This window comes from Acartia tonsa, chromosome 14 (assembly GCF_053477335.1).
Source record: "Acartia tonsa isolate MP-2025a chromosome 14, ASM5347733v1, whole genome shotgun sequence".
In the NCBI taxonomy this organism is placed as follows: Eukaryota; Metazoa; Arthropoda; class Copepoda; order Calanoida; family Acartiidae; genus Acartia; species Acartia tonsa.
In genome coordinates this window covers 30,466,282-30,479,308 of record NC_137273.1, presented here as the reverse complement: position 1 = coordinate 30,479,308, position 13,027 = coordinate 30,466,282, and the positions used below count along the sequence as shown (strand labels likewise).

Genomic DNA, 13,027 nt, shown 5'->3' with positions numbered 1-13,027 from the left:
ACAATTTTTTGTGGAAGATTTTTGAATTTTTATTAATTATTAAAAGAAACTTGATTTCAGGGATATAAATGATCATAGCCGGGAAATAAATGAAAATTAAAAAACCAAAATTAAACCACATTTTAGCATAAAAAAATGAGTTTTTTGTTTAAATGAGAATGATATTCCTGTCCAGTTTTTTGTTTAGGAATGAATATTTCTTACCCAAGGGAATAAATGATGGACCGATAGGTCATCATTTATTCACGATGGTAAGAAATATTCATTCCTAAACAAAAAACTGGACAGGAATACCCCATTCAAAATATAATATACACACAATGTTCTTATTAAACAACACAATAGCAAATAAAGTTTAATTGCCACTATCTAGTTCTTAAGTGAAATTATCCCCTTACCTGAAAAAAAACAGGATTGGTGAAATAGGATAAAGGGTAGCCAACAGAGTTTGTGCAAGTGAGAAAAAGAAACTGTATTTATTTGTCGAAAAAATATCGCGGAATTAATAACACACCAAATCTGCCAACTTCCCTTTTGGATCCCCCCCCCCCCCTTCTCTCTCTCCTGCACTGAAATTGAGTTTTGAGTCCCTTTAAACAAGACCAAGATAGGATAGGACAATGGCAATGGATCTACAATCCTCGTTTTCCCCCAATACTGCTCCCAATGGCAGAAATTCACACATTAAAACTTGTTAAAAGTTGAGTTTTGAAACAATATAATATAACAATGTCATAATCCAATGAAATTTGCAACTTTTTGGCTTAAACTTTAGGGAATTAAACTAAAAACTATGATTGGGTGGTAAAAACTAGCATTGTCCAAATTTTTCCATGAATAATTTCAATCTACAGAAGAAATAATGTTGTTGATCATCATTAGGGGTGTACATCAATTCATCGTTCATTGTCGTATTCCTTAAGATCTCTAGATTTTTACCCTTTTCAGCTGCTAGAGGCAAAAATTTACACTTTACTATTTGATATAAGTTGAGTTTTGATTACCTTTAACATTGCCAGAAAGATAGGCCAATTGAATTTACAACTTTTGTCCACTTGGCTTAGAACTTTGGGGAATTACACTTTTTATCTTGATTGGGTGGTTTAAACTTGTCAATTTGTTTTATTCAATGATTCCCAGGTTCTACGAAATACCACAAAATTTCACCCTTTTTACCGGAAAAGTGGTAAAGCTGGTCAAGCTGGTAAAATTTACCAGTTTCGTGGTAAATTTTACCAGCAAAAATTTTAGCCAAAAAATTAGTAAAATTTTACCATTTTTTTTGTAAAATTTGACGAAACAAAAAACCCCGTTTTTTGTGTTTTAAATTAAAAACAGCTCTTCATAATCAGTTGTAGTACTTTAAAATAATGACTTCTATACAATGAAGCCTAAATTTAAAATTTTTTTTTTTTTTTAAATTTTACCACTTTTGGAAGTTTTACCAAAAATGTGGTCAATTTTACAACTCTATTTTTCAGGTTAAGTCCGAATTTTCGGACTTAGACAAAAAAACGCAATTTGGTCAATTTTTACCAAAAAGTTGGTAAAATTTGACAAGGTATTTTTTTAGGCTAAGTCCAGATTTTTGGACTCTGACAAAAAAAATGAACTTGGTAAAATTTGACCAACTTTTTGGTAAAAATTGACAAGGTAAATTTTTAGGCTAAGTCCAGATTTTTGGACTTTAACAAAAAAAAAACTTGGTAAAATTTGACCAACTTTTTGGTAAAAATTGACAAGGTAAATTGGCTAAGTCCAGATTTTTGGACTTTAACAAAAAAAAAAACTTGGTAAAATTTGACCAACTTTTTGGTAAAAATTGACAAGGTAAATTTTTAGGCTAAGTCCAGATTTTTGGACTTTAACAAAAAAAAAAACTTGGTAAAATTTGACCAACTTTTTGGTAAAAATTGACAAGGTAAATTTTTAGGCTAAGTCCAGATTTTTGGACTTTAACAAAAAAAAAAACTTGGTAAAATTTGACCAACTTTTTGGTAAAAATTGACAAGGTAAATTTTTAGGCTAAGTCCAGATTTTTCAGACCTAATACTTTCCAAACAAACATCCTTCTACTTAATGATAAAAATCGCAAATAAAATATAATGAGGAAATATTCAGACCTAATACTTTCCAAACAAACATCCTTTTACTCAGCACTATTTGCTTTCGTTATATGGAATATGAAATTAATAAAATATGATGATAATGATTTTAATTAGAATTTATTTCATATTATAACATAACAGGTCATTAAATATAGATATTATCCAGGTCAATACTGAAACTACAAAACTTACTAGTATCGTTTCTGTAAATAACATACCATACACCTGTCAAATGTGTAATAAAGTCAATATTTTTTAGAATTTTAGCTTGTGGAATGTTTGGAGCTCTCGAGTAGAACTTAATTAACTGACACAAATTTTCTCGGTTCTACATTGTCGTCATAATAAACACTGAGTGGGCGGATTGTAATCAATACGCTTTATTTGTTAATAAAGTCAATATTTTTTAGAATTTTAGCTTGTGGAATGTTTGGAGCTCTCGAGTAGAACTTAATTAACTGACTAACAAATTTTCTCGGTTCAACATTGTCGTCATAATAAATAATGAAATTTTTTGTATAATCTGTGACTGTTACATGTTGAGATGGAACTCAAGTTGTTCTCCATGGAACTGCAAAGCTCCACACTTCAAAACTGGTTCAACTCCAAAATCCTGAAAAAGAATATTCATTTTTAAATTAAGCAAAGGATTAACAAATCAAAAAGGCCTTACAAAAAGGAAAGTTAACTGTTTTGGGAAAATTTCATGGAGAAAGTAGATACAGCTTGTGTACGTGCCTGCTTATTAGAGAAAGTTTAATTCAGTTATCAATACATAACCAGACTGAGAGAAACTAAGAATGTCTTATAACGGGAATTTGGAGTTATGGTATGAATTAAATAGTCGTATGTTAGTTTTAAGAGAGAGTCTAGAGATTAGAGCCAGAACTGACAATGTCGAGATCCAGAGGGAGGTTTGTAAGAGGTTATATCAGCATGGATGGATTACTACACATCTTAATCGCTGCCGTCCTTCCCCTCTGCTGCCCGCCGCTGCCCAGGCTGCCGAACTGGCAGCTGTTCTTCACGAAGTAAACATGCACGAGGATGAATGTAATGCTGTTTAGATTTTAATAATATCCTGAATGTACTGTTTCAATAATATAAAGTAGTAAAATCTAATTTTAAATAGCTACCTATCTAGTACGTTATTTTTATGTATTAACTTTTGTCTAACCAGTTTAATATCTATCTAATAAATTTAATAATAGCTTAATTGTTAATATAATTTAGTATACAGTTTCATGAAGGTAGTTCGATGTGTGTCTGTGTATATTAACTTCATATTTGTTACGCTTGTATACATGGAAAATACCTTTTGGGGGCGAGGTGTTGCCGTAGTTGCGTGTAGGATTATTCCAACTATCTTTTATTACAAATAATTAAACACTTACTTTTAAAGGATGAATTTCTGATGGCAACAGCTTCATGTTGGTGCAAGAAATGTTCCACGATCGAATTGCGGTCAGCTTATAATCAGAGAATACACCCAGCTGTGTGCGAAGCTAAACCTGAAAAAGAATATTAATTGAAATATAATTTATATATATTTTCAATATTATTTTACATAAAACACATCTTATAATATCTTTCTATTAAGGGTATAAAAATTCGTTACGCTTAAAACAATCATAAACCTTAAAGGGCGAATATAGGTTGGATATAATATGAGCTTATTTCAAAGGTGCTATTATATAGATTATAATAAATAATTTAAAGATAATGACATATCTAATTGTATTAGCCTGTTTACAGCTTATAAAACCTGTCTAACTCAAGATAATATTATGTAATTAGTGTGGTTCCCTAAGAACTCAAACACTCTACCATCACACAAGGCTTCGTAGCAAGGTTGAATTAAAAAGCTTTCGTTAAAGGATAGTCTTAATAACATGGCCTAAAATATCCATGTTCTTATTAAAATTATTTTAACACTTACTTCTATGTAAACCATTCACTAATTGCAGCGCCCATATATTTTCTCACGAATCTGATTCCTCTAAGTCTGAAAAACAATATTAATTGAAATATAATTTGTTAATATTTCTATTATTATTTATATATATTAATAGTAGAATACTTTAAATATTAAGAATAGGATAAAAAGTCGTTCTTATATCATATATCAAAAAGGTTTAAAAAATTATAAAACAAACAGTTTATCAAAGCAGCTTAAAACCATGCGTAAGGTCCTATATTATATTGATTTTTTAGTAGCGAAGCTACTCTATAATTTGAAATGTCCGTCTGTCCGTCTGTCTGTATGTCCGTATGTCCGTATGTCCGTATGTCTGTCTTAGTTTGGGGGAAACGTGATTTTCTCGGCTCCTATAAAAGATAAAAGGCTGATTTTTTTTACAACATTCCCATTATCAAGGAGCACAATTAACTATAAAACATCAATGGCGATAGGATAGCTTTTTAGCAGGTTTTATGCTATTTTTTGTATTTTTCACATTTTTCTCCATATCTTTGGTGTTTATGGTCCGATTTCCAAAATTTTTTCAGTTATAGAATCAAAATTAAATTTCCTGTCGTTTCAAGAAAACAACTATGACGGTCAGCCTGCCTTTAAGCAGGTTTTAGGCTATTTTTGTATTTTTTACATTTTTCTCCATACCTTTGGTGTTTATGGCCCAATTTTCAAAGTTTTTCAGTTATAGATATCAAAATTAAATTTCCTGTCATTTCAAGAACACATCAATGGCGGTCAGACTGCCTTTTTGCAGGTTTTTGGCTATTTTTATATTTTTCACATTTTTCCTCATATCTTTGGTGTTTATGGTCAGTTTTTTTATTTTTGTAGTTAAAAATATCAAAATTACATTTCCCGTTGTTCTGAGCATCTAGTATGTAATTTACTTTGACCGTCAGTCTGTTAGTCATAGTACTGAAATATAAATAAATATTAAGAAATTAAAAACAAATGTTGAAAAAGTTTTGTGATTTTTTCCTAATATACATGCTTTTGTCAACTAATATATAAATTCTTATTTAATTGTTTATGCTTCGCTACTTATGGATGTTGTCATCCTTGTTTATTACATTATTTAAACACTTACTTCTATGTGAGCCAATCTTTAATTGCAGCGCCCAAATAGTTATTTCTGATGAATCAGTGTTGCTGAACCTGAAAAACAATATTCAATTTAAATATAATTTATTAATATTTCTTTTACATTTATATATATTAAACCCCTTAAAGAATTATTTAATATTAAGAATAGGATAAAAAGTGTTTCTTAGATCAAATCAAAAAGGCTTAAAACAATTATCCTATTATATAAATATATTAATATTGTTCTCTTTTACAACGAAGCTTTTTATTTATTTTAATCTATAGCTGAAACTCAAATTAAAAATAGGATGAGGCCTCGACTTTTCTCTTCCTACTTTAAGTGCCCCTAGAGGCTTCTAAGGGGCATAGCCGCTAGTAAAACTTAAACCGTTAATCGAAGGCAGCCTAAAACCGTACGCTCAAGGTCCTATATTATTAATGTTTTTATATTAAAATTATTTAAACACTTACTTTTACGCAAACCACTCTTTGATTGCAGGGTCCATATACTAACAGCCAAGACTGGTAGACACGTACTTTTTTAAACTTCTGAATATCAGCTCTCTAGAATTCTTAAATGACATTCATATAAATCTTGTGAGATGGACCATCTCCTGTCAATCATACTTGGATATAACACGTATTTTCTCTAAGAGACTTGAAATAACACTCATTGTTTTCAATAGTTTTCAATCGGTATAGCGGCATTCATGCACATGCTCTGTACAGGTATACAACTTTATATTGAAAAATATTTCTTTTATATCCATTGCAATATATTTTTTTATATTTTATCGATGATATTTCATTTAAGTCATTGCAAAAATATATTACATTCACATTAAAAAAAATTTACATTAATTTAAACTTTCGTAACCCTGTTTTCACAATATCAAATCAGCATGCTCGACAAAGTTGCCAAACTTTAAAAAACACCTTATGTATATAATATCATTTTAATATTTTACCGGTTAATTAATTAAAACTGCATAACTTATATAATTCATGAAATGTTATTATTCGTTGCATTTTTACGATTAAAAATATAACCTGTCTTGCAAAGTGTTTTGCCACCTATTCAATCTGTATGTTGGCAACCGTAACTTTCCATCGGCGCAATATTCAACTGCACTATATGACTACGGTGCATTTTTGTATTTTAGTAATCATTTTTAGTGAAATTACAGTGAATTTTTAAGTTAATATGTAACATTCTGTTTTATAATTCAAATTTTATCATTAATTATTGAGAATTCTTTGTAAAATATTCTTCGTATTCGTTTTTTCTCCCATTTTTGGGACTCTTTTTAGCTTACGTAATATACAGGACTTTTTTAAATGTAAAATTAATAAATATATTTCTTGCATCGTAGTATAAACGGATTTTCGCAAATATAGGAGTACAATTATAAGAATGAAACTACTTTTTTTGCCCAGAGGTGCCGGAGGCACTGGCTAAAAATAACTGTTTTTAATCTTATGCTTTTAGATTTTTATATTCGTAGAAAACCATGGATATAATACGATATGCTAGTTACCTAGTTTTTTTGCGTATGAATGAGAACACCTGTTCCTATCCACCGGATTCGAATGAATACGAGCTATTTTTATTTTGTAATTTTTTATTTCTTAAATATTCTACCTTTTCAGATAGTTCTGAATAACAGGCTATTCAAGTCAATCACCTGGACGCGTACATCATAATAACAGGTATGGGTGTATATTAGCTGTATAAGATTTATTTTTTTTCTCCTGCTACAAAATTTGTTTTAAATAAATAATTGTTTAAGGACAAATAAAATACCGGAAAGTTAAAAAACATTAATCACACCTCTCCCAAAAATAAACAAGACAAACAAAATAATCATTCCTCAAATTAGGATGGATCCATACCAATACCACGAGCTGCATGACAGATGGGATGCCCTCATGGTTAGGATGTTGAGACTCTTCTTCAAGCTAAATATTCGAGTTCAAGAAGAATCATGTGGCATTGATGACGCTGTTGAAATAGTAAAACTGTTATACCATCACGGTTGGGTAGAGACACACCTAAAGAAGAATGAACCTATGCCCGAGAATCTCTACGAGAACGAGAGACCCCGCCTGGATGATACCGAGAGATATGTCATTGACCATGAAGCCGACTGTGCACCTTTCCTCACCAACGTCAGCCCTTTTTTTCTAAATAAAACCCATAGTAACACATATCTTTTCTTAATTTAGATTAACCTGCCCAGCCCTGCTAATATTCAAGACCATGAGTTCTTCAGATTCTGACGAGCAGGAAAGAATAAGGAAAGGTAAAAACTACGAAATTATTGCAGGAATGTATATTCTGCTCCGGGGGGGGGGGGGGGGGAGGGGGAAAAAAGAAATAAGTGGATCAATGATGGAAGTTGCTTCAAATCACCTGCTCTTGTTCATGGCTAGTTGTCTTTTGTAGCAGGGGAAAAAATTGTTTTTAACCAAAAAATGTTTCAGAATTCTTTGAGTTTCTTCATTAAAAAACGCTTTAGTTTTCTCATTTTTAATTCAATGTTCTTTCCTTTCAGGGAAGAGAAAGGAGAAGCTAGGAGAAGCCGAGCTCGCCGCCGGCGATTTCATCCAGCCTCCGGATATCCATGCTGAAAGCGAATTGTAATTGTAATTTGTGGCGTTATCCTCTTAGAAAATTTTGTTTGTATTATTTAACTCCCCATCCCCCCCCCCCCCCCAAACTAAATTGCTGGGTTAGGTTAAGCTAGGTTAAGTTATACGGCTAGGTAGAGGCCAGGGGCCATTTTTCTAGGGGGGGGGGGGGGTATTTCCTAAGAGGATAACATCAATTTGTTCTTTCAGAACATTTACGTTAACCTCTCTTTGATTGCAGCGCCCATATATTTTATAATTAAGTACCCATGGTGACAGAGCTCGAGCCCCACTGGTCGTGCAGATATATAATTTCCTGCATATAAACATTAATAAACATTATTTACCCCTAAAGCCGACGATTACGTATGCACGTGTACAGTTTTTTAAGCTTCTGGCTATAGCTCTCTAGGAGATCTTAATTGATATGTTTTATTTTTTGTTTTTTTTTTATAATATTTTTGTTATGTTGTTTTCGTTGTTTTACATTATTTATTTTATAGCAAATTAACAAATTTTCTGGGTTCAACACTGTCGTTATAATAAAACTCCATGCAACTGCAGAATTCTGCAAAAGTCACGACCAGTGGGGCTCGATTATATATGCGTTCGTCGGCTTTTCAGGGAAGGCAGGAAATTTATATAGGTATTATCCAGGTCAGGACTGGAACAAACAAAATTTTATGTATATTGTATATAGTTATTTTTTTCAAAGTAAAAAAATGTCAGACCAACGCTGGATGACGTATGTATAATTGGATCACAATTTTGATAGGTAAGTTTAATTAATTTTATAGACAATCAAAGAATAAATAAGGGTATTTTCTTATGTTTGTAACTCTAACTCTTTATTTTGTGAGTTCCTTTGACATTTAATTTTGGTTTCAAAAAGTGTCACTCCCCCCCCCCCCTTTTTTACTTTCTCCTTCTTTTGTTATATGTAAACAATTAATAACCTTATTATTATAACCAGGGGTGTATATTCTGCACAAGATTTATTTTTTTTCCCCTGCTACAAAATTTTTTATTTTTTTTCCCCCCTAGATTTTTCTGAAAAAGTAGGGGGGGAAATAGAAAAATATTTAAAGAACTCTATATTTCATTTATTTTATCCCTCCTACCACACATTTTTTTAGTTTTTTTTAACCAAGGAGGGGGGCAAAATGGAAAAAATGTTTTCAGTTTTCTTAATTTTTACATTTTTTTTCCCTCCAACCACTTATTTTTCATTTCCCCCCCCCCCCTGAGCAGGGGATCCCATGCAGAATATACATCCCTGATTATAACATATACTTCTTATTTCAGGAGTTACCTATACACCCCTGTTAGACGTTATTGAAATGGGAGACAATTTGATTGGTACACTCTCTAAAGCTCTACTGAAGCGTATAAGAAGTGGAGATAAGAGGAAAAATGTACAGGTGACTTTTTACAACTAATTATTTCTACATATTTAAGATGAGACCTTACTTTTCATTACTGTACTTAAAGTATAATCTATGCTCGACTTTAATTTCTATTTTTCACTTGCAGTCAGCGCACTATAAACATGCTTGCTCTTACACCAGTATAGTCATATGTACTATAATCAATTGACATGTGTAGCTTGCCCAAATAACGATCCATAACAACTCCCCTATATTATTTTAAATAAGTAATTCACTAATTATGTAATCTTTTTCCAGTTGCAGCATAAACTGAGGACCATAAGAAAACTCTTCTGTAATGCAACGAGAGCCAGAAGTAAATACTGGCGCAAGAAACATCAACAAAGTGAAGACAGTCAGCCATTACTAGAAGAAGAACAGCAGGAGGATTTGATGGATGTGGAATATGAGAACGAAACTGCATCGTCAAAAGGTAACCTACAATATCTGTAATATAAAGTAGAACGATGTCAGTCTGTCTGTTTGTTGTTTGTTTGTCCAAATTCCCACAAACATTGTCTCCCAATTTTTGTTTTTTATTTTCCTTTCAATCTAAATTTCAAACAATTGGTTTGATCAAACGTTAGTTAAGTTTGTCTCAAGATATCCTTGTTCCAGGGGTGTATATTCTACATGGGATCCCTTAACCTAACCCACCTTCACCCACTCTCTACATTTATCTACTTTTTCTGGAATTTTTAATTTTTTAACTTTCTAATTTGACTAGTTTTTCTTTACGGCATTATCCTTATACTAAAGTAACAGGATGTCTGTGTGTCTGTTCAAAAGGATCTTGCTAACCGCTGAACCGATTGGGTTCTCCTTTACAGGGTACCTTCACATAGGTCCCGGGAAGGTTTATAACTATAAAACATCATGTTTAACATCGTATTTTTTTAGGTAAAGTTTGTACAGGCTGCAATACCAACTTCACAAAGGAAACCGAAAGTTTATGTTATCAATGCTACGCAAACCAAGTTTTGGAGCGATTAAATAACAATCCTGAAGAAACGGACTACATTAATATTGTTGTAGACAATATTAACAACAATAATACCAACGATAATAATGATGCAGACAATGACAGCATTCAAGATGCCGAGGACTGGGAACACGTCGAATTGTTTGATATACCTGAAGATGATTTTGACTCAGATGATGACGATGACCCTGATGACGAACCTGATGGCGATCATGACGGGGATCCCTTCAAACATCTTACAGAACTTGAGAAAGAAATTGTTAATGATTTCAGAAGCGTTTGTGTTCAAGACAACCCCATCTCTCACCACAAAGTTAGAATCATCCTGGGGATTCTGAAACGCTTGTGTATTTTCAAATTTCCGTCATATAATACATTATTCAAACCCAAATACAAAGTTGAAATCAAAGAAAACAAATATAATCCTACAAATGCTCCTGGTTCACTGATTGAGTGCAGGTATGTTTATATACGATTTAGAAAGCGTAGCATTTCTATAATCATTACCAGAATTTCCGTACGTCCATTTTAAACATGTCGATTTTTCTCCTTTTTTAACAACAAACTTTCAAGTGTTCTAATTATCAGTTTGATCATTCTTTGGTATATTGCTTCCTGCGACAACTTCAGAACAATATTATAAGCGAAGCCACTCTATAATTAATTCCTTAAAATTTAAGTATGTGCATAAACCTTATCCTTCTTCAAGCATTTTTTTTTAACAAATTTACTTACATACAATTTTGGTTCGACTTTAATATTTTTAAATTCAGTTCAGATACTTCACAATTGTTAATGTCCGTTTGTCGTACCGTTTCAGTGCTTTGGTTTTTATGGATGTTGTCATCCTTGTTCCATTACTTTTCATCGTAATATTATTTGGAGCCCGATGGTGCAAAATTTCTTTGAATTATGCAAGTTTTAGTTAAAAATATATTTCTTTTTCCAGATTCCTATGAGATCCTCCAAGACGCCATCACAGACTATAAACGGTTGAATGGACAACAGGCCGTTGATGATCATATAACTTTTGACATCTCGGGCGACGGAGTGAAAGCAGCTCAGGGATCTCATATCTCCTATTATACTGTCTGGATTAGGTAAGTAATTAATATATTGTGGATTTGAAAGGGTTGGGTTGGGATAAAGTTCTTTTCATATACAGCATGACCCTCGAAAAGGTATTTTTTAGGATTGGCAGCCTATATTTCAAAGGATATCAAAATATTTGTTTTACATCAATTGACAGCCCAGATTTTTAAAGCCAAAGTTTAGGAAACCATTCAATAAACAAATAAGAAAGAAAACTAAGTTTACAATTGATACTTTTTTCTATTGCATTCATATATAAAAATCTGTCTTACTGTATACCAGGACTTAATTAATACCATAAGTAAACCTAGTTTTTACCACTTTTACGGTAAAATTTTACCAGCCTTTACGTTGTATAAATCAGTGACTACAATTTTAAGTCTAAGGTATTAAATGCTATTATTATTAATTCTTCTTTATTATTTCAGGTTATTCTTCAACAAAGATTTCAGTGTTATATTGCCAGTCAGCATATTTGAGAAGACGAGGAAGCGTCCCTACAGTTACAACTTTCTGGATAATGTTACCCGATTCATCAACAAACTAATTCAAGAAGGATTACCTGGACATACCTTTCAATGTAGAACCATCATCCACGATGCCGTTGCCAGAGCCGATGTATTCGGCCTTCTTGGCCATGGATCAAAAAATGGATGCCCACACTGTGACCTTCCAGGGATGGCTTTTTCACAGACTTATCTCCGTCAAAAGAACTTGGTATTGTTCGAATCAATGAATGTATTTTACCCCAGTGACAGTCAAAATATGGGTACGCCGAGGTCTGACGAGAAATTCCGCAAGTTTGAGGAAAATAATCAGAACATGAAAACCAGTTTTTCTGACCTTGACCCGAGCTTGGATTTAATACAAGATTGCCCCAGTGATCCGATGCACGCGTTGCACCTGGGCTATGTAAAGAAAGTGATGACGTACCTGAAGAAAGGACGTAATAGTTATCCAGAATTGGAAGAAGAAGACTTAGTTCAAATGGAGAGAATTACAGGGATGTACTGCATTTGACTAAAGAAATGACGCGTAAAATAGGTGTTTTCTTCGCGCATTTCTCGGCACTGCGATAAAATTCTGCAGTTTTGGATTTATGTCTATTACACATTATTTGTACGCCTTGTTATGCCGCTTAAAAGAGTGTTAGTTTGAAAAGTTTAAAGAACTTAAATTTTGAAAATTTTCTCCTTATCACCCATATTTTACCATGAACTGCAGTAACTCCAATTATAGATGAAATCAACGATCAATTGAAACTTGTTGGCGATTTTGATCGCGTTCCCCGTACGTCCATCATGCGCCTGACAGAGAAGAAGCTAGCCCTCAATTTGAAAAGTTCTGAATTCAAAGTACTGGGCTTCTACCATATGATATTTTATGCAGAGGTAGGTTTTTACCATATTATAATCTTTTTAGAATTTAAAGCTTATTTCAGTTTCATTATATTGTATAGCAATAACATTCTTTTTAAATTTGCGCACGTGTGCTATATTATATATATATATATATATATTTCTATTGAGGAGGGTGGACTTCCAATAAGTATATAGGGCGAAGCCCCTAGAGGCTAGGGGCGAAACAGCTAGTTTTACCTTAAATTATTACAATGTTTTTTTTTTCCAGTTGGCAAATCTTAAAGATGAACAACGTCTGATATGCAAGTTTTTATTTCACATATTGCGCAGTCTCGAAGAGCATATAACAACTGAACGTGTGGCTGAGC

General features: G+C 32.5%; 1 protein-coding gene across 1 annotated transcript; it reads left to right on the top strand.

Annotated features, from left to right (window-relative positions):
* The first annotated feature begins 10,994 nt into the window (after window positions 1-10,994).
* Window positions 10,995-12,776, top strand: LOC145306034 (uncharacterized). Its single transcript, XM_080147966.1, has 2 exons — window positions 10,995-11,306; window positions 11,727-12,776. Exons 1-2 carry the CDS (start codon window positions 11,119-11,121, stop codon window positions 12,316-12,318), a joined length of 780 nt encoding a protein of 259 aa, XP_080004092.1. The 5' UTR covers window positions 10,995-11,118; the 3' UTR covers window positions 12,319-12,776.
* Window positions 12,777-13,027: the final 251 nt, after the last annotated feature.

Bases quoted from the DNA above. Each gene is read 5' to 3' on its own strand.
- LOC145306034 (XM_080147966.1), top strand. From the start codon at position 11,119: ATGCAAGTTTTAGTTAAAAATATATTTCTTTTTCCAGATTCCTATGAG. The intron at 11,307-11,726 runs GTAAGTAATTAA...TTATTATTTCAG, and splicing joins TATTATACTGTCTGGATTAG to GTTATTCTTCAACAAAGATT.